Source organism: Falco biarmicus, chromosome 2 (genome assembly GCF_023638135.1).
Source record: "Falco biarmicus isolate bFalBia1 chromosome 2, bFalBia1.pri, whole genome shotgun sequence".
In the NCBI taxonomy this organism is placed as follows: Eukaryota; Metazoa; Chordata; class Aves; order Falconiformes; family Falconidae; genus Falco; species Falco biarmicus.
Window position 1 is genome coordinate 87,258,454 of NC_079289.1, and position 23,338 is coordinate 87,281,791.

Sequence of the window (23,338 nt, forward strand, 5' to 3'; positions counted from 1 at the left end):
TGGGCTTCCTTTAAGAAAGCTTATTTCTCTCATCCATTGTCAGATTTCTATGCCACTAACACAATTAAACATAACCAGGGATTCCATGTAGATCTAGGGAACACCGTGTTTTTGAACTTATCAGATAAACTGCTGTAAAGCACAGATATTTTCTCTTTTTTGATATTTTTTATTTTCATTCAGATGTAACATCTAGTTGTTACCTGAACACTTACTATTTTCTTAAGCTAATAATTGGCAATAACTGTATAAAGAAATAAAGATATTTATAAAGTATATATGGCCAGGGTAAAAGCCCTTCCTACACTAAGACATATTTTAAAAATGGTTGCTACCGTGAAATGGTAATTCCCATTTGTAATTGTTTTTTACATTATTCAAGATGATGAAAAAATGGTGCGTGCACAAGGTTTATGAAAAATTAATTTAATTTCTTTTTTGCTCCCCATTTCCTTCAATAAAGCAAAGATTCTCCTATATATTCTGTATCCAGGATATCTGATAATACATTAAACAATTGTGTGCATATATAGTATGACTGTGTTCTATGTAAAGTTTTTAGGAACTGACAGAATAATATATATATTGAAACATATTCTCTTAAAATGAATGGAAGAAGTCTTCATAATATCTGAAAGAACACTGTTAATTCAATGTTACTGTAGGGGATCGTTAGGCTCCATAGCCTCATTAAAATCAAACAAATGACAAAGGCAATTTTCTCTAAAAATAAATTGCATATGTTATTTTAAACTTCATAGTTATTATCTCATGTTTATTTCACAAAATATGTGCTGATAATAAGGCATCATTCATGTAACTGCAATTATTTTAACTAGCTGTACATATACAAACAGTTAAATAGGTACAGTGGTTAAGCTATAATTAACATGATCTGTCAAAACTAGATCTGTTAAACTACAGAAAACCAATATTTTTGTATTTGATCAGCACAGGAACACATCCTACCTAATAGAAGAAATTTATGCTACCTAAAATTAAAATGAATTTTCAAGTGATGAAGATAAAGGACTATTTTTCATAAATTCACAGCAATCTCAGGTTTCCAATCATGCCTAGGGGAGCAGGGGGGGAGGGGGGAGTATCGTATACCGTTCTAGACTAATGTTTTTCAAAGATAATTTGAAGCACTTATAGTTGAAACTTTAATAGATAAAATTAATGTTCTTTTATTTAAAATTATATCTAAAGGTATTCTGTTTTATTTCTGTCTTATGTAAAAACTTATATATTAACTGAACTACACAGCAGGGAGGTTATGCAGTTCAGCAACATAATGTCCATATGGGTGGGTGCATGTCTATACCTACATGTAAATATAAAAACATAAAATGCAACTGTGAAGCTGTGTAGAGATATTTAAAATATAGCTGAAAAGCAAAGATGAAAGCTCACGTGGAAAAATGAGTTAGAAACTGTTACATTTGAGGCCTCTACCTTCAGATGTGCAAAGCCATAACAACGGTAAGGAAGCCAAATACAGGACTGGACAATAATCTGACTCCCTCCCTCCGTCCCTCCGTCCCTCTGTCCCTCCGTCCCTCCCTCCCTCCCTTATTTCATTATCTTTCTTTCTTCTTTCTCCTTCTTTCTTTCTTATTTTGCTCTGTTAGTTTATTTGTTTTTCTTTCTTCCTTTCTTCCTTTCTTCCTTTCTTCCTTTCTTCCTTTCTTTCTTTCTTCCTTCCTTTCTTTCTTTCTTTTTTTCTTTCTTTCTATCTTTCAGAAGTAGATCTAGAAAATCCTGTATGCTTCTCTGTATTTCTGCTGTTACCTCTTTATCTAAAATGTTAGCTTCTGTGTGTCACTAATAGAAACAGCTAAAGATTCTCAAGCAGATGCTCAGGTTTGTTAATAACTGGGGCTACAAATAGATTTGAAGCATCTCCATAATTGCTGTTGTTCCCAGTTTGAACCTGGTAGTTATCTGAATTTGAAACTTTAAGCCGAATATCACTGAATGAACTATAGGCAGTATTTTTATGGCTGATAAGTACCTAATGAAATGTCTGTTAAAGCTGGAGATTTTTCAACTGTAATGTAATTTATAATGCATTATTTAAACTTCTATTGTTACCTATTTTTGTCTGGATTTATGCTTGCTTTATATCCAGTCTCACGTTTCTGAGCAAGACTTGGTTGCTTTCATGCATTTTTCTTCACTAAATATTACCGCTTACCAAAGCAATTAATGTTTTTAAACATCCAAACATATAAGTCTGCACAAAGATTCAACTACAGAAAAGTAAATGGGGTACTACCAAATATCTTTAGTATCCTTGCAGCATTGGAATACCTTCATCATTCATTCCTTTTCTAGCCACTTGTTACCTTACTCTTTCTTTTTGCCTCTTTCTATTGTGTATGAGTAACCAGACTATTTGTACAGATATGCAGACAGGGAGGAACCTTGCTTCATCTGTTCAGCTAACTGCAATAATGAATTGTTTCAAACCTTTGAACAATTAGTAGTGACTCTTCTCTGTACTTTCTATATGCAAATTAGGATTTCCATAATTTCACATCTAGAAAAAATCTAGTATAAATCTGTGAGACCATACGAAAGTGCTTAGATGATCTTTTTGACTGCAAAGGGCTGGAAAGAATATCTCAGTGAAAACTGTCTTGAAGATGCAGAAAGAAGGTGAACAACTGTTTTAGAAAGCAGGAAGTGAAGTCTAGTCCAATTCATGGTGATAAAGCCTGATGCAAAGAAAGTTAAATAGCTTTGGAAGATATCCGACACCCAGCCTCTACTATCAGGTTAAGCCAGATTTGGTTCTAGAGGATGTACATCTGTAAAAATTCTGAATTGTAAATTTCCATTTTCCTTGATGCAACTGATTTACAGCATTTTTTTTTAATAGAAATAAGTGATTTAAATGAAACTTTAATAAAATCCATGTGCAATTAAATCTGAATTTGAGAATATTTTTTTTACTCTAGTATAGTGATTGTAAGACTTAAAGCAGAAGCAGAAGCAGGAACACATGACTTATGCATCCAGTCCCACTCATCTTACAAATTTTAGATTTTGCTATAAATTACCTAAACTTACATATTAGAAAAATATTCAAGACATTCAATAGTTATTTCTACATAAGAATGAAACACTTCAGGGAAGGGAATACCAGGAGAAGAAAGAAACATGCTCAGATAACATTTTTCTTTGGCACAAAAATCTCACTATTAAGAGTCTTGTTTCATATATGGTTAATTAAAATGCAGTATATTAAAATACAGTACCTTATAACACATGCATAGAGTCCGCTGTCTTGCACCACTGTCGGTCGGAACCAAATGGAGTCTTCTTCTTTGCTCATTCTAGTTCCATCAAAAGCTATAGGTTCCTCAAAATCTCCAGGTCCAGAGCTTTTGTACCACATCAAACTAAGTCCAGCACTTTGGGCTAGGGAGTAATTAGCTCTAATATATCCATAAAAGAGTGCACATTTTATACGAACAGGTTCTCCTACTAGAACTTGATATTTCTTGTAATCCACAGACCAGTCAGTGCATCCATCAGCTAAAAGAGAAAAGAAAATTACAAGATATTATGAAAGGCTTCAGAGAGCACTATTTACACAGCAACCTTTATTGTGGGAAAGCACTGCATTTGAAAAAAACGTCCATTAAGTGACAACCACAAAAGTGGTACTCTTGATCCCAGAAAAATTAACTGCCTTTTCGCACTATTAACATCAGGTACTTGTCTATGCAAAACAGAGTTATTACGAGATGTTGTGTTAAATGCTGACAATTTCTACAATAATGGAGCAATTGCTCTTTTTCATTCTATGGAACTCCTGTATGACCAGTTTAAAATACTAGTGTGAAATTATTGCAACACAGAGGCCATGTGGGTATACTGGGTGTCATAATCTGTGAATTGCATCAATCAAATACCTTCGAGGTAACCACATACATGAAATAAGGTGTTACTCAATCTCAGAAGACATTAGGACAAGGAGCTGTGGCCTAAACCAAAAAAGTGTGTAAGTCTGGGTTAGATTTGAAGGAGGAGAGGAAACTGTCTTAACAATAAGAGTAGTAAGAGCAAATGCGAGAAAAGATACTGTCAGGAAAATTGCTATCAGCATTTTTGATGAATTGTTCAAGAACAGGGTAAGCAGATCTTACTTTGAATGCATGTCTTTCTAAAAGTACATTACAAATTAGTTTAAATGATTAATGCTTTTATTTTTTTCCTGTACAGGTTAATAATAATTCTAGAATAATTTTCATATTCTTCACCTGTTGAATAATGTCAATACTGTCCCACAATAACTATTCATCAGAATGCAATACCAAATTTATTTGACTTTCTGAAGCCCAGCAACAAAACCAACCCCCCCCTCCAAAAAAAAAACCAACAAACAACACCACCCAACATCCCTCCCACTTCCTGTTATTTTTAGTGAAGAATAGCAAAAGAGCAAAAGAACAGATACTTTTTACAAGAGCTTCCTTAACAAAAGGTTATGCTTTTTTTTTTCTTAAGGAACTTCAACCATGGACATTCACCATTAGGTTCATTCATTTAAAAACTCATTGTCCAGCCTCAGCTAGTTAATCAGGCCACCGATCTAGTCAGTTCAAAAGCAATCAGTACACTCAAAGGACAATTTCTTTCATCTTAAATTGAATATCTATGACTCATAAATATTTTGTCTCTGTATTTGCCACTTTTGTTAACTGTAAGAGAGATTAGACAGCCAGCTAGCTTGGAAAATCAATGTTTGCAAAGCTAAAGTCACATCAAATACCTCTCACCCTAAAGCTGACTGAATACTGACTTTAACAGAGAGTTAAAAATACTGGGCATAATAAAGCAGTATTATTAGCACTTTAAACATAGACACTTATTTTAATCTCTTATTTGGGAGAATAGCATGTCAATTAGTGATTTTTGAGATTGACACTTGGATAATATCACAGTACTTATTATACATAGCAAAATAAGAAAAACATAAACATCTCCAGACATCATTGTGTAAGTAAAAAGCTATGTCAATACCACATTGAAAGATGGAGGAAAAAAGAATAAAAGCTTTAGAATCAATTTGCACTGTGAACAGAATTCACATAGAGAAAAACAAACAAAAAATCATATATATTTGGATTGTGTCCTCTGGAGTTTACTTTTAAGATCAGGAAAGGACACTGATATGTTCCTGTTCCAGTTTCCATACCCAACAGTCCCTAAAAATCTGTAAGTTTTACAAGGTTACTTTACAACAAGACATAGATGTACTCTTGCAGAAATTGAAGTGAACGGGGACAAGGCTACACCATTATCTTCCCCACAGGACATAAGAAACTAACTTCTGTTTATTTCAGAATTCATTTACATTTTTTATTATTTCATTTTTTATCTTTCGGAAAGAGCATTCTCTCTCTGATCTGATTCTATTTCTTTCTGTTTCTAAATCCCCTTGCTAAAAATGAATTAACAGGCACCTCTAAGCAGACTTAATTCCATTATATAACTTACCAGGTAATAGCTTCTTCATCATACTTTATTATCAAATTGTAATCTTGCCTTTCACTGTCTAATTACATTAGTACACTTTGGTTTACAATATTACTCCACTAGTCATATTTTCTCTCTCAGGATATTCAGTTCTAATGGTTCCCAGCTCCTTAAGCTTGACGAATACATGAGGACATGCTGCAGAATAGCAGCAACTCCATCTCAAGCCTTCAAATTGAATGAAGGTTTAACTAGGTGGAGCAGGAAACTTCAACTTTTTTTCATCACACTGTTCCTCATTAAAAAGTGTTCGGGATCACATGCAGTCCAGTTTAGTAGGCTTAGGCAAACATACTAGCAGGTATTCTATACTTACATGCAAAACCAGAGAGATCATTGCCAAACTTCTGATAACTAACTATCAAAGTTCAGTTTCTGAGTTTTAAGAAATTAGGAATTAAGGAAATAAAGAATTAAATTTTAAGGAATCCATTTAATAAAGAAATTAATTCTCATTTAAGGAGAATGTTAACAATAGATTGAATAGGTAGGCTTTTTATTTATATTAATGCTCTGTGAGATAGTTATTTTGATTATATAAATTGGATGAAACTTCTATGGAAAAAGAATATAAATCAAGCAATCCTAAATGCCTCGAATTGTCTGGAGTTTTACACTAAGACTTCACATCACAAAGTACAAGATTACATTTCAAAGTAACTATCTACTGAACTATTTGGTCATTTGTTGGCACTAACTACATCAGTATGTCCCACCAGATAGCTTAAGAGAATATTAACTCAAGCAAGTGTGAATACTGGCGTGTTCTAAATATTATGGATTTGTATTTTAAGTTTTTTATAGTGGTGCACTCTGGCGGTCAACACTGGGTCCAGTCCTGTTTAACATTTTCAGTAATGACCTGGATGATACGGCAGAGTATACCTTCAGCAGGTTTGCTGATGACATAAAAGTGAAAGGAGTGGCTGATACACCAGAGGGTCATGTTGCTATCCAGATGGTCCTCAACAGGCTGGAGAAATGGGCTGGCAGGAACCTCATGAAGTTCAACAAGAAGAAATGCAAAGTCCTACATCTGGGGAGGAGCAACCCTGTTCACCAATATATGCTGTGGGCCACCCAGCTGGAAAGCAACCTGGCAGAAAAGAACCTGTGGTCCTAGTGGACACAGAGTTCAACATGAACCAGCGATGTGACCTTGCAGCAAAAGAAGTATGAGGAGCTGCATTAGTCAACGTATTGCCAACAGATCAAAGGAGCAAAGGAGGTGATCCTTCCTCTCTACTCAGCACTAGTGAGGCCACACCTGGAGTACTGTGTCTAGTTCTGGGCTCCTCAGTACATAAGAGATGCGGGCAGACTGGAGGAAGTCCAACAAAGGGCCACAAAGATGATTAGAGGAACTGGAGCATCTCTGCTATGGGCACAGGCTGAGAGCTGAGACTAGCCTTGAAAGGAGAAGGCTGAGAGGGGATCTTCTTAATGAATATAAATAGCTGAAGGGAGGATGCAAAGAACACAGAGCCAGATTCTTTCCACTGGTGTCTGGTGAAAGGACAAAAGGCAGTGGACCCAAACTGAAAGACAGGAGGATCTTTCTGAATATTGGGAAACACTTTTTTACTGTAAAGGTGAGTGAGCATTGGCTCAGGTTTTCTAGGGTGGTTGTGGAGTCTCCATCCTTGGACATGTTCAAAAGCCAGTTAGACAAAGTGCTGGACAACTGCTTGTAGGTGGCCCTGTTTGAGCAGCAATTTCCAGAGGTCTCCTCAAACCTTAACCATTTCATAGTTCTGCCATTTACATTCACATTCACATTTACATTCAGTGATAATCTTAAGAAAATATGACCTCTTCTCAATGTGATGTTTCAGTGAAGTGAACATGACAGTGGTTCTTTTTCTGCTTACAGAAATATTATACCAGTTAAACTCTGCCAACACTGACATTGAAGTCACTTAGAACCATATTAATCTTACTACAACTGGAAGCTTTAATACTTTAAAAATCTTCCAGAAAATACCTCACACTACTGCTCAGCCAATGGGCCTTCATCTACAAGGTGTTAATGCAATTTTGACAGATATAACAAAAGTTCTTCATTCTTGTCATAAGACACAGACACACTTCATTGATACTTTGTGGTAACAGTGATATTTCAGGAGATAACTGTCTTTCTGTGCTTAAAATGCTCCTGTTCTACTGTAACTGAAGTCTATAAACAGAGGCTTAAAACCAAGTAATGGAAAGAATAATAGACTGTCGTGTCCTTAAAAATGAGATTCCTGTGAACACTCAGACAGATGATAGCATGCACACACTGTAACAGACACTTTCCATGCACACTCTGCACTACACATTGGTGTATAGAGCACACATGCACTTTTCAATCTAGGAAAACCTGGATGTATCAAAAACCTAATTAAAATACTGATTTCCAAACGCCTTGAAACATGTAAAAGAGTCATTTTTGAAGACCCAAAGACAAATTATATTCATGATGCCTTTTACATTCATAGAAATCTTTAGCTTTTTCTATTGACACAGGCACCTTAAAAATTACTTATTTGCATGTTAAACACTTGTGTTGCTGCCTTCACAAATAGAGACAGAGAAGAGCAAAGGGTTAATTGTTCATTCAGATTTGTTAATATTAAATAGATTTCTATTTTGACTGGATTTTCATTCTTTTCTTTGTGTATAAGTAAGGCATTAAACAAAGAGAATATCTAATGTTTCTTTTCTTCGTTATGGCTCCAACCTACACACAATCAACACTTAGATTTATGCTGATTCAAAACAACTGTGGAGAAAGAAAAATACTCTCAAAACTCTTCAATGTTTTTGTTTCCATCATCACATCATCAAGCAGTCAATCATCTTTTATTGTATTTTATAAATTGGAAAATACTTGAATAATTCAACACCTTTGAAATTTCAGAACTGCCTTCAAATGAATGGCTGTAGTCCCTGATCTCTATTTTAATATGTTTCCAGTTATTGCTACACATAATAGCACAATACAGGGTCCAGGATGAATATCATTCACTCAATTATTTCTTGAGTGATTTCAGGGTATGAAATAAATGACACTACATCACTATCCTAATAATGAGATTGTTCTGCTGGATAAACAATCTTCTTGCAGGCTATACCTGTTGATAGGACCCAGCACACAGAATATTTAACATTACTGAGAAGGTCTTCCCTTTCATTTTTCAAGATCATATGTATTGTTTTCAAGGCAAAATTCAGCACTGAAAAGGAGAAAAACAATAAAGCTAATAAATCCTGGGTCCACTGCAACAGCCTGGCTTCATTTAAAAGTTTCAATTAAATTTATAGATTTCAGTTAGTAGACATCTTCAAGTTTCTAGTATGTTGGTGGAAATCTGAATTCCAGGCATCTAAACAATTTAGGTCTGATTGTTGAAAACCGTTGTCTTAAAACTAAATGTTTTAAATTTAACAGTAACAGTAAATTCTCCTGAATATATTGTGCTTCACAATATTTAATAAAATAATAATAAAAATAAATTTAATAAAATAAACAGATTTATTTTTTCCTCCTTATCTATGTTTCTAGTTCTGTTCTCAATGTAATTTCCTACGAAGAGGTTTATGCAATGTCACTGTACATTCTATTTATTTGTCAGCGGCTTCAAGGTTTTTGAACACATTAGGCATTTGCAACCAAATCTGATAAAGAAGTGATCTCATAAACTATGAAAAACATGTATATAAGGAGAAAGCACCAGGTCTTGTTCCTAAAGCTAGGAACTTGTCAAGGAGAGCATTATTGGATGCAGAAACAAAATGGTAGTATATGTAGGGGGAGTAAATATGGTGGGTAGAGAAAGTGAGCAAAGGATATTGTAGCAGTGTGGCTAAGGTTTTTGGGTAGGGTCAAGAAGTATGGGGCATAATCTATCAAGAAAATAGGCTTCTCTAAACTGGCTGTTCATAAAACAACTTTTCAAAAGTTTATCAAAAGATGCATAAGATTCAAGATTACTTTCTTTAAAACAACTTTCACAACAATATTTCACCATCAAAATCACAGTCTGTTCTGTATTATCTCTTTTTACCCTGTTTGTTGATTTTTGCTTTTTGCTTAGACTAGCTAGCATTAAAAAAAAAAAAAGAAAAAAAAGAAAAAAAAACACAAAAAAAAACAAAAAAAAAAAATCAAGATTTTATACTTTATATCATACTCATTACAGTGCCTGAGCCAAATAGCTCTATGCAATGTAACACATGGTATTCTACTGTGTGTTCTCATTATGAAGAAATGCAAAGGTCTATTTTTGGTTTGTATATCCTTTTATTTGCTATAAAAATGAACTCCAACAGGAATGAAGAAGCAAAGTGTAGAAATGCAAAACACTGTGGAGTGAGAAAAAGAACATGGTCAGTTCTATTCTTAGACTGCTTAGATTTTGTACTTTCAAAAAAGTACCAGTACAAAATTGGAAACATGAAAAAAATAGGGATTTATCATTAGTACTTATGTTTTCAAATCACCACATCAAGTATATTCTATATGATTAAATTTCCTTTTGCACTGACTGCTATTATAGCTTTGCACATTATTATGCTGCACTTCCATTTGAGATAGCATTTTCATCTTGAAATACCATTTTTCATTCTCTGAAAACTTGCAAAAAATATGTTGTAGGCTAAAAACTTACATATTTAATTCTCAGTCTAGTGGCTGGTATGGGGGTGCCAGTAAAGGAAAAAAAGAATAATGAAGGACATTTGAGAGAGACAGAAAAATTATTTTGGATACCATGATCTATTAAAGAAGTTAATTCCTAAAAACTGCAGTTGTCCCAGTCTCACCTAAGGGAAGTTTTAAAATTGGCAAGCTGAGGAATCTTGTCAAATGCATGAGTCCATACAAAGAGGAGTAATGGAAAAAGAAAACTGTGTTTTGCTGTAAATTAATTAGAAATGCTGTATTTCTTGGCTTCTGAATACTGCACTAACATGAGACCGAGTATATATACCTAGGCATTGGACTACTTAGAGGCAGAATAAGTGTGAAAATACCTTTGTGTCTATCTGATGAGAAGTTTTCATGTCATTCTCTCTTTTACCTAAAAGAAGCCAAATTTAATAGCATTCTTGTCTGAATTGATACTAATCTGTTAATTATCACTGTTACATTGTAGAAAAAGTTAAATCATGAGCACTATTTTAAAGAAAAAAATAGAATAAATATACTATGCCAGGCAGGGCAACCAAAGGAAGAACAAATACAGTTGTAAGTTCCTACACTAAATCAAGAATCTTTCCATGATGCTCATTCAATGTCTCTTGCTTTTTTCAAACCCTCTTCTGGTTCACCATGTCACATAACATAGGAGGCTTAGTAAACACATTTAAAGGTAGCATAGGCCATACTGACCACAACTCAATCACTAAGCCCCACACACAACAGGACAAGGGAGAGACTAGGAAAAGCAAAAGTGAGAAAATTCATTGGTCAAGATATAGTTTAAGAAGTGAAAGAAAGAGAAAAAAAATTCCAGGTAGCGCAAAGGCACTCACCGCCACCCACAAGCAGACCAATGCCCAGCTAGTCTGTAAGCAATGGCCACCCTGAAAGCCTAAACTTCCCAAATTTTTATTGCTGAGCATGATGTTATATGGTGTGGAATATCCCTTTGGCCAATTCAGGTCAGCTGTTCCAGCTGTGGCCTCTCCCAGTCTCTTGGCCCCCACCCCCAGACCTACTTGCCTTGGGGAGAAAAAGGGAAAAAGTGAAGCCTTGATGTAGTACAAGCATTGATCAGCAATAGTCAAAACACTGTTCTAGTCACAAATCTAGAATATGGCACCGTACAGGCTGCTGTGAATAAAAATACCTCCATCCCAGCCAGACCCAGTACAAAGGTCCTTAATCTTTTGTGCGCTTCTGAGTGCCACCTTCTTTCAATTATTCGTTTTCAGCTCAGAGGCCACTTGTACATTTACAGTTACAGCATAGAGATGGTAGCATAATGTCATCAACAGCCACAAAACACAAGTCTTTTTACTAGATTAATTTCCAAAGCCTGATATTAAACTACGTTCATGATCAGTGCCCACCTGAAATGAATTGTTTCTTGTTTGTTATAGTTACCATACATCTTTATATGAGGACATTTCTATGTCCTCTGTTATGTGGCTATACTAGAGTATCTGCAATTCTTTTGGACCTTAATACAAGTCTCTTTCCTCCCTGATCCCCAAACACACTATGATTTATTTTGAAAATTAACTTCTACTCCGTGCCACTGTCATACAATTTCTATTGTTTACTATATATGGAATGTCCATACTAGTATGTGAGGAAATGAAGTCTGATATGTATTGGTCTTAGATTTCCCTCTGGAATTGCAAATGTCTAAGACAAAATAGTAACCCAACCTGAAGAGAAATTACCACAAGAATTGGTTACACCAACTTCTAAAAACTGAAGAAGCCCATGTAAGAATGTTTTTTAGAAAGATGATTTCCAAAAGAATATCTGGGTTACACAGTATATCAAGCTGCATGGCAGATGGCAAATCATTTAATCTTTTCCATAATCTTTTCTTATTGAAACAGCTTCTGAAAGTGCATTATGTTATCTAGTAGCTTCATTTTGGAGATTATGAGGAAGATCAAGGATATCTTCATGTTAGAATTTCAGTGACGGTTGAGTAGCAGCTGCACTTTATACCTTTAAACTTTTTCCTACAAAGAACACAACTGCTGAATATCACATACAAGTCGCTGAGTATCAGCTGAACTGTAAAAATTAAATATGCGAAGACTCTCCATTTGAAGTAAGTATGAGAAAATTTAGCAGATTAGTTCATAATACAAAAGTATCAAAATTAATCAAATTATGGCATGCATAGGAGAGTGCAAACACCTTGTTGCTGTAATTTAGCTGGTGAAAATTTCTTAAGCTGCATTATCATGACTATGTGACTAGGACTGTACAGAAATGAAAATAACTGCAGTAAGTGCTTCAGAAGAGCTGAGACCTAAAGAAACATTATATATTTCAAACAGACTTTGAATCAAAGGATCGTTTTTTACTTTATAGTTTTAAAGATTAGAAGTTGTAACATAGTTATTAAGTATACATAGGCCATGAGGTTGCCAGCAATAGTACATATTAAGAAATAATTACATATTTCTGTTTATTACTCTGTTCTACATTACTTTCACTCTTAAAATACTGGGAAAGAATTAATAAATTGGACCTGCAATCTTGGATTGAAAATATCAATATTCTTTTTCTATGTATATGTTAACTTCATAAAAATTCTAGTGATTTTGATTATTTCTTGCCTACAGGTAGTCCTACTGGACTCAAACTGTGGTCACAGATTTATTTTAAGACATATATGTGTCAGATATTTGTATCTATACCTGCAATTAAATTGATTGAAATACAGTATAACATTAACAGCATAAAGCAGTTATGAAAAGGTTTTTTCTTTACTCAGCATAAAGAAATTATTTATATTTCTCCAAAAGGTTACAAGAATTTTCAAATTATCTTTGGTGCACAGCACTGCTTCAATTTGATTAACTGTGGGTGTATTTCCATGCAAAAGAACTGACCTAATAATTACAGTGGTATTAGACAAGGACACAATGTCAGTATTTATATCAATAAGTGAATAAAAATATATGATGCCATCAGAAATCCATTAAAGAAGGCTTTGTTAATCTCCAGTGGTTGTAAGACACTTCAGAAACAGTTTGAACTCATGAGGAGAGAATAATGTCTTCTTCCCTTAGACATCCTTGGGCAGGTAAGTGGAGCAGAGGTGGACCCAAAGGCTGAGCCTGGGAGTAGGGAGGGAGGCATGGGGGCAGAGAGGTGCGGAGGGGCAAGAGGTGTGGAGGGACAGCTACTTTATGGCCTGGTTATGGCTGTCATGGCACCAATGTGTGGCCTGGCAATAAGCACCGTCGTATTGGGAGACGAGAGTTTTTCCACAGGATAAGTCAGACTAGGATGTGCATTGCCTTGCCATCAGACAGGGGTAAATCATGGTTAAAGGTGGGGTGAAAAATGGCAGACTGCACCCCTTGTGTAACTGTCTTTTTAGCAGGTGATGTATTTTAAAACATACTTGTTGTTTTTAACAGAGAGAAGTCTATTCTATGTTATGCAATTACATATCTTAATAAATTGCAAAAAATATACAATGCTAAGAGATATTGCTATATTTTTGGTGTACTACTTTGTGTACATGTATGCAGGCATCCAAGATTCAGAAAGGGACAGATTTTCCATCTCTTTTTTATTTGTTTTTAATCCTAAGAGTTGTTTAAACTTTTCTGTATGAATGGCTCAATGGAAAAATAAATTCTTGACATTACTCTGAAGCTTACTACCAGCATTACACAATACAGCACCCAGTACCCTAACAACTAGGAAATACATACTAGACAAAATAAGAAACTTAGCAATTGTCAGTTTGGAATTTGTTAACTAAAGTAGATGCCCTTGTATATAAAAAAATCTGTTATTTAATTACTACCAAAAATAACAGACTGGGAGGGGAAAAAAAAAAAAAAAAAGCTGTTCCACAAAACGACAAGAAAAGCTTCCATATATGTGCAACAGTGGGATAATTTCTCATCAAATTGCTATAGAAAGAACACATCTGCTTATGAAATAGAAATTATTTTTTAATTTAAGAAGTTCTTATGATATATACTTTTTCCTTGAAGATGTTAACAAGTACAAAACATGGAAGTTTAAAAGCAATAGGAATCTCATGAAGGCCTTAGCAAGGAACAACATATTAACTGAACTTTAAAGAGAAAATATTAACTATAGTAAATCTGCACTCCATGGGTTAAAAATTCATTATAAATCTGTTTGTACACTTTTTTCTGTTTTAGAAGAAACCATATTATTACAGCATCTGCTATTTTCCTTCCCCCCACCGCCGCCGTCCTCACCATCCTTCTTTTTTTTTTTTTTTTTTCCCCTCGTATAAAGTCTAGAAGCGAAAGCTTATGAAAGATATTAAATTTGGTAAATCTTTGCTCACCAGTTTGACATTTCCTCTGTTCCCATATGCCATGTTTGCTGCACTTGAGACAGCTTACCAAAGAGAAAGAGGTCACCAGAGTAATACAATAATTTAGTACTTTAATCTCATTAGGTAAGGAAATGAAAACCATTACTATTTGGGTTTGAGAAGGAAACCTTGCTCCTTTCAAGAAAGCTTACTTTAAAGCTTAGAATGAACGTTTTGACTGAAGCAAACCTAAATAAATAGAATGGATTTAATTGAGTTAGGAATCAAAATGCCACAGGACTCAGATAAAAAGCTTCCTTAGGTACCTTTGTGGATCATCAGGTAAGCATGCTGATGTGCCTAGCTGCGTTGAATTTCAAATGCAAAATCAAAACATCAGAGCATTTCCCTTTCTTTCCTCATGCTATATCCTAGAATACATCTAAAATAAAATTGACAAAGCAAACAAATTGCATTCTTACAGTGAAGTACATTTTTGCATCCTGACTCAATGAATACCGTATAAATACTTTTTGAATTAAATACTGAGAGCATTTTCAATCAGAAAAAAATTGTCATCTCCAATTGGAAGACAATTTTTTGTTATAAAATATATTTTTTGTTTGGGTTTATTGAACAGATACGGAATATTTATTTGATATTGGAACTACTTTTTCCTACAGTGCCACTGGGACTTGTGATCTGGTCACATTGTTCAGATTTACCCTAGCAGCCACATGCCTTAGTGGTCATCTCATACAATATCCTTGCAGCCATAAAACCTCTTAATGAATAACGAAGACCAAATTACACCACTAAACATAGAGTTCAGCATGAATATTGCACACAAGAAAGGATTTGGACTTTGAGCATCCAAATCACTTTGATAGTGTTTAAAAAAAAAAAAGGCAGCAATTTTATGTTGATATACTTCAAGAATTGGTTCAATAGCCCCATACTAGCTACTGTGAAGAAAATTAATTCTATCCTAGCCAAAACCCACACCATACCAAAATGAAGTTCCACAGATTTGGTCAAACCAACTTCAAAATATATGTTTCATTTGCTCTTCACTCTAAAGCTATGTAATATAGCAGACATTCATTGAAAACTTAGACATTATAAATTCCACTGAACAGAAAAGAAATCTATATATAGTTAAAAAAAAAAAAAAAAAAAAAAAAACCAAAACCAAAATCATGCGCTGTCTCTATAGTTCTGTTAAATGCCAGGTAGTCAAAGTGCATACTGAATGTTAATTGACATGTCTCAAGGCAGGAACAGTGGTGTTCTCCAACATCAGACTTTTTTCCTGGGTGTTTAACCTACACAATCATGTTTTGTATATTTATGTGGTAAACATTACCTTCCTATATTTGTCGTTAATAATCAAAAAGTTTAAGAAGTTTTTCTTTCTTGTTATCACAATTTGGCTGGGAGAAGGGACAGAATTTGCTAGCAAAGCAGTGGTAACTAACCATAAAGAGAAAGAATAGAGGGTAAGGAAGCACAGATAACTCTAGAGACAGCAAAGTTCTGCAGATACTAATTCATGTGCCAAAATTCAGATTAAATTCCTAGATAAAGCTGGTATCAAGACAAAAATTTCAGATTAAGGCTGGGAGATCTTTTTGTTATTGCTGACACTTTTGTTTATGCTATGCAGCACAGCTAACTTAAACAGGCAGCAACAAGAGAATCCTTGTGTTCTGTTTGCATCTGTCTTAAATCTTAAATTTTCCTTAAAAATGCTTTCCAGAGCAAAAATTACGAGTCCGATTTTCAGAATATAATCCTTTGTGTCAAATTGAATCTCATGGTTCATTCTCTTCCACGGACCAGGAAGATTCCTCAGCTGACCCATAACTATTTTATATGGGACATTAGTCTGCCCTTTCATAGTCATCAGATGGATCCTTATGGGATATATCATTCAAAGAAGCCTGGTACATAAGACCAACAGGACTAGGAATTATAGCATGATATAAGATGGTAGTGATACCCATCTCCCCGTACCATGTTTTTTTTTAAAAAAAAAAAATAATAAAAAAATAATGAATTATCTTTCCTGTGAAATGCAAAACAGCCTAAAATAAACAAAACTCAGTATAATAAACTATGCTTTTAGTTAAGCCTAGTACTCACATGTCTGTCTAAATTAGAAGATGTTTCTTAATTCCTGAGTTGGCAATAGGCATGACTGCACCTGATAAACATCATAAGAAATTTCTTATTCTTTATGCTTTTAGTTAATTATATAGTGTATGGTCATACTTGGGTTATATGAAAAACTGAGCTAATTATAATAACTGAATAATTTTTCTGAACATATTCAAATATCCACTAGTGTAAATTACTATATTTTAAGTTAAAGGAACTGGCCCTACAAACTCATACTATGCCTTCCCAGTCACTGAAGAAATGAACATTTATATAAAGGAATTCAATGAAATTAAAAATGGTTGTAAGAGCACATTATAACCCAAATATTCCACTGAGATTAACTTCTATTGAGTTATGCTTCACTCTGTTTGATCTCTGTGCAGCCTTTTTGCTACCTCAAATGCACTGGGGTAAAGAAAATGTTAGTATATTTTTCAAGATAAGGTCACAGAGACTAAATAGATTTTGATCTGTGATTATTTAAAATTTCTTCAGGGACTGTTCAATTTAATAACTATTTCACCTTCTATCTATCCTTACTGTCCTCTTCTGCACATATATGCGCACACTTAAATACACAATTTAATTATTAATGATGAATTTTGCTTCACAGTGTAAGGAATACTGATGAGACTGAAATCTGAGTGCAAACTGAAGCTGTGCAATTTGAGGGTCACTGGTGTCATAGCCTGCTGTTAATACTGAGGAAAGTAACATGTGAAATGCACAAATTCAGGCTTAGATTTATGCCAGAAGAGAGGAGATGTGACTGAAGTAGACAAATACACAAAGATCCCATCATCCATGCCAGCCAAAGGTGAATTTGGGCTTATATGTCCAGACTGAGAGATAGAAAGAACTTCTGACTTTTTCTGTCAGAAGAAAGAAAACCACTTCCATTTTTCTCTCTCCCAAACTAAAAGGAATAAAACTAAGGGGAATTAAATAAAATAAAAGTTGTATTAAAAGTATCAGAGAGAACCAAGACCAGATAATCCTGAAAGGTAGAGAAGATGACATATGAAAATACCAACATATTTGATAAAGTTTCACTTTTGTTTATGAACACCAGTGCTTACACTGTTCCTAGTTATTTTGGTTTGGTTTGGTTTGTCTTGTTTCTTGTCAGCATCCAAGTCTTTTTCATATAAATTCAACAACAAACAAGTAAAGTTCCTGGAAGAGTTCATATTACCTCCCCAGATTTCCTATTCTGGGGTAAATCATATTTATCCATTTAGAAAATGTTCCAACACTAAATTTACGTATGAACATGTTTGACTGCTTTATGATGAATAAAGTTTAAGGTCTGTCATCTTTCTAGAGAGGACTGCAATTTCTGGCATAAAGATAAAAGAAGACATAGAAAATCCTAAAATTGCAATATTCACTTCTGAATTTCTACAGAAATTGTACAGAATGTAGAATGAATTTCTACAGAATGCAGAGAGATTTTCTCTCTACAGCTACCTGAAAGGAGGTTGTAGGCAGGTGGGTGTTGGTCTCTTCCCCCAGAAAACAATCTACAGGACAAGAGGAAACGGTCTCAAGTTATGCCAGGGGAGGTTTATATTGGATGTGAGGAAAAAAAAACTTCAGTGAAAGGGTGGTCAAGCATTGGAACAGGCTGCCCAGGGAGGTGGTGGTATCATCAGCCCTGGAGGTACTTAAACACATAGATGACATGCTTCATGAGATGGTTTAGTGATGGACATGGAAGTCCTTGGTAAACAACTGGACTTGATCTTAAAGGTCTTTTCCAACCTAAATGTTTCTCTGATTCTATGATTCTAATTTCTAGCAATTCAAATATGACGAGGAAATTTCACCGGAACACAAGATCATTTTTGATAATGAAGTTATCCATTTTACTTGGACTTCCTGAAGTTTCTGTGCCTTTGGATGAAAATTCTTGGGAAATTTTATTTTGAAGCAAAATTCCTCTTGCTTCAATGGGTGTTTAGACACCAGGTGAACTACCTGAAATGAGGACACAGTAGGAGAGTGACAGTCTACCAGGATTCTCTAAGGAGTCAGGAAAAAAACCAAACAGCATATGTAAATATACACATATGCATGTTTTCTTCCTTCTTTTTCTTTGTCTTATATCTATTTTTTTATATATTTTTTTTTCCGTGTATAAAAATCTTTATACCTATTCTGAGTGAAAAAAACCCCCAGCTTACATAGATTTATAAGGCAGGGTGAGCTTGGCTTACTTTAGCGTGGCCTGAGTTGACTGGACATGAAACAGCCTGATATTATCACAGTAGAGTGCACAAGCTGTTAAGTTTTGTACTTCAGGTTGTGAGCATCTCTGTGTTAATGAGACTGCACAGCTTCCAGTCTGGAGAGCTGCAAAGCTCAAAACTGTCAGTGCAGATATCTCCAAGTCACGCATAATTTGTACTTCTCTTTTGAAGATCAGATCAGTCTCTGAAAGCGTTCAGAGAACTTACAGCAACCCCTCATTCACTTTTTTACAAACCTCCCCCAGGGTTTTTGTGACTAACGCCATTCATTGTTCCATTTTATAGTAATGAATTAGTGCAGATCCAGTAGCTCAGGATGGCTGTTCACTTGGTAATTTTTGGTACATTAGCCAAACAGTAGGAGAAGTCATATGTGTCTCCCATTTTACACTTGGGTTTGTAAATAGACTGAGAAATACTACTTATCAAGCTCCTCCTCAATACAGTCTTCCTAATATCAAGGGCAACTTGTCTCAGAGAGTAACACTGTCTCCAGCTGAGCAATGTTTTCTGCACTGCTGTGTTGCATTCTGTAAGTAAACTTAACTTTTATACGGGTCATCAAAAGTTTAATTACAGCCTTTCTCCGAGGCTTGATCTTTAATGGCAATAAACATACCTGAGGAAAAGCTTTTGTTTTGTTTATGGCTTAACCATAGCAAACAAAGTCTTCCACCAGCATGAATAAAAAATTATAGCTTTACAGAAAAGACCTGATTAATATGAATGACCCTGCTGTGGAAGATTTTGATATGAACCCCTTTTTCTTTCAGCTAACCTTTGCATTTAAGGCCAACATTTTTTCTAAAGGATTATTTATATTTAGAATAATTCATATTATGATACCCAGAGCTACAAACAGTAAAACAGAGTAAAGAAAGTCAAATGTAAAATTATAAACCTCCTGAAATGGCAATTGCAAATCACTAACCAAGAAGGGTAGGCAAGAAAATAAAACCAAAACTAAAACATGTCCTCTGTGTAGTATGTGTGAAATTTGATGGGATTAAACCTCACTATATGGCATATTGGGTATTATTTCACACTTGTAATAGAGCAAATAAATGGAATGAGGCACATTAATCCCAAGATTCTCACAATCTTCATCCTCAGCACTCCTGTTTTCTGTTTCCTCAGAAGTGATTTTGTAAATGTAAAGAAAGAAGGAAAGGCTATTTTCAGTTGTAGGAATTAAATGATCAAAATTAAAATTCAGATTTCATAACTAATTTGGAGCGCTTTACATGATTATATATGAACTCTAGCTGATATGACTTTTTATTGTTATAAAAATGTTCTTAATAACTCCATAGTTAAAGCCACATAAAGGTTTGCGCTGAAAGTGGGATTAAATTCCTTCCATTTCACACTTCATTGATTGAATCTCTTTTCCAGATTTAACATGTCTTCAGGGCATACTTGATTTTTTTTTTTCCTCTGGAAAATACTGTCTCTCAGAGAAAAAAATATAATACTAAAGTGATCCCTTCTGGATTCCTCTTTCACCTTCTAGATGCCTGCTATTTTTCTTCTCAAAATCACAATAAACACAGTTAAAACCTACATTATATATACATGTATATAGCCACATTTTAGACAGGTCATGTTTCAAAGCACATTTTATTCCATTTATGCATTATAACCCCCACATAAAAGTGGAATTAGAAACTGTTATGGTTTAACCTCAGCTGGCAACTAAGCACCAAGCAGCCACTTGCTCAATCCCCACCCCCTGCCCTGAGGGACGGTGAGATTTGGGAAAAAGGTAAAACTTGTGGGCTGAGATAAGAATAATCTAATAATGAAAAAAAAATACAATAACAGCAATATAAATAATAATAATAACAACTATAATGAGAAGGAGAGAGAGGGAGAAATAAAATCCAAAAGGGAAAAAACCTGAACAACTGGTGCACAGTGCTCACCATTTGACTGACTGGTGCTCAGCCAGTCCCCAGGAAGCAATCAGCAGGCTCCAGCCAGCTCTCCCTGGTTTATACATTGAGCATGACCATTCTGTGGTATGGAATGTCCCTTAGGCTAGTTCAGGTCAGCTGTCCTGGCTGTGTCCCCTCCCAATTTCTTGTGCTCCTCCAGCTTTCTCACTGGTAGGTCCTAAGAAACTGGAAAGTCCTTGAATTACTATAAATATTACTTAGCAACAACTAAAATCACCAGTGTGTCATCAACATTGTTCTCATACTAAATCCAAAACACAGCACTGTACCAGCTACTGAGAAGAAAAATTAACTCTATTGCAGCTGAAACCAGGACAGACACCAAAGAGCTTTTATTCTCTTTTCTACTGTCCCACCTATCTCTACAACTGCCTTGTGTCTTCAGCGTTTTGAAGAGGTAACTGCAGAAGCTTCAGCAGAATTATCTGTTCAATTCACTGAAATGAGGGTGCCTGAATAATTGGATCAATCTTAACCAAAATTCTGTTTTAAAAGAAGTCTTTTTCCTTCCCTCTCAGCACACTGGTTTTGACAGGACTGTCCTGTCTGTATTGGAGTGTTGTTTCTGATTAGTAGGAAAGAAGGCATTCAGATTTTTTATCTAAACCATTAGAGAGATGCCAGGTATACATCTCTCCTCTGCTGTCTTGCCTGTTCTGATGTTGCTAGAAGGGATCAACACAACAGAGGAATTACAGCCCAGTTAGCTCACAATGGTATTAAAAGATGCATTTGTCCAAAAAAGAGGAGCCCACTGCAGCCAAGTATGGTAAACCTTTTAGAATAGGGCAAATTAGTAAAGGCCAGACACATGAGAGAGTGAGGTTTCACATTGGCAAAAAGGTTTTAGAAATATGACTTTTTTCTGTTGTTTGTTTTCCAGGCATATCAGAAATGTCAAACTTGACAAGAAAATTAATTAACGTATAAGGTTTTCCCTTTGACTTCTCCAGGTTTTTTTTTTTAAGGCATTCTTATGCTTGATTTTTTCCTTTCCCCCAGATATCCAACATAAATAGCATTATAAACTTACTAAATATTTTCTACAATGAAAAATTTTCATTAAAATTTCAAATAATTCCTATTACTATACAAATAAATATCTTGACAAAAGAATAGAAAAAACCTTTTAGAACTAACAGTGTTATGTGCCAGATGTTTTGTTTCCAGCCTGAAATATCCTGAAGAACTGTTGGGTACAGCATGTTTAAAAGATCCACTTGAACATCTGGTCCCAGCAAGGCATTGACACATAGAATTAATTCCTTTGTGAACTAGGCACTAGTTCAACATAATGTAATAGCGAAAAAATTAACTACTGAAGATAAAAGACATCAAAATTAAACTCTAAACTGTTAGAAATAAAAAAGTTACATAGTAAACATATGGTAAAGAAATATAATCCAAAACATAGATAAGAAAATAAAGATTTCATAAATTAATATTTTGATCTTTTTCTTGAGTTGCTAACAGCTGCTTAGTTGTTAATTTAATCTGCATATAAATGTATTTTTCTATCTTTTACTGGACAATTCTTGACATCGTATGATCCATTCCACCAAAATGAACACGTAAAGGTAATGGAGGTTAGTGAAAATAACCTTTCACATGAAAATATGCAATATCTACTTAAATATTAAAAAAACCAAACTATATGCAAACAGAAACTAAATCCATTGAAATGTATCAGAGAGGAAATCTACTCCTAGACATTATTGTAAAGAGTGCCCATTGTAAAGTGTACAGGCTTCAAAAGAAGAGAAAAATGCCCACCTCTTCCCTTCTTTAATAAATAGCCCACTGTTTTTAATGGCAGGACTGGGCCAGCTCTTCTGGGCCAATGGTTCTAGTTGTCTATCAGCTCAATCAATGGAGGAAATAGAGATTCTTATATCAGTTCTGAAGACCACTTAAATTTTTTCTGACATTGATGTTGGAAATTGTTTCATAATCTCCTTCCTCTAGTGTTTAGCAACTCTCTTGTAATTCACAGCCCAAATTTAATTTATACTTGACATTTATATGTGGTCAGCTTATATTTGCACTTCTTTGTGCAAGTGTACCTCATTTTTGCTTATTTTTGACTAGTAATTTGGAAAAGCCCGACAATCACCTTATGGCCATCTTTTATGCTTATCTGAAATGCTGAAGGGAGAAAAAGTAATTTGATTCATCAATTTATATCTTGATCTCTGTAATACAAGGAACAAGTAGGATATTGCTGGTATTGTCAAGAAGCATATTTGTAGCATAAAATTATATTAACAAAACTATGCTTTATCTTCTGAAGATACATTACAAATCTTGGAACAAGTGTACTTCAAAGAAATCACAAAACAGCAACACTGAAAATAATTGCTTCAGCTAGTGACAGTACAGGTTGGCCTCTATCAGATGGGTCTAGCTTTGTAAGAAGAAAACCACA

General features: G+C 34.7%; 1 protein-coding gene across 1 annotated transcript in view; it reads right to left on the reverse strand.

Annotated features, from left to right (window-relative positions):
- Window positions 1-23,338, reverse strand: part of IL1RAPL1 (interleukin 1 receptor accessory protein like 1) — a 767,014-nt gene that overhangs the window by 356,898 nt on the left and 386,778 nt on the right. Inside the window, exon 3 of the mRNA XM_056329365.1 lies at window positions 3,267-3,546. Coding sequence (XP_056185340.1) covers window positions 3,267-3,546 — 280 coding nt within the window. The remainder of the gene's footprint in view (window positions 1-3,266; window positions 3,547-23,338) is intronic.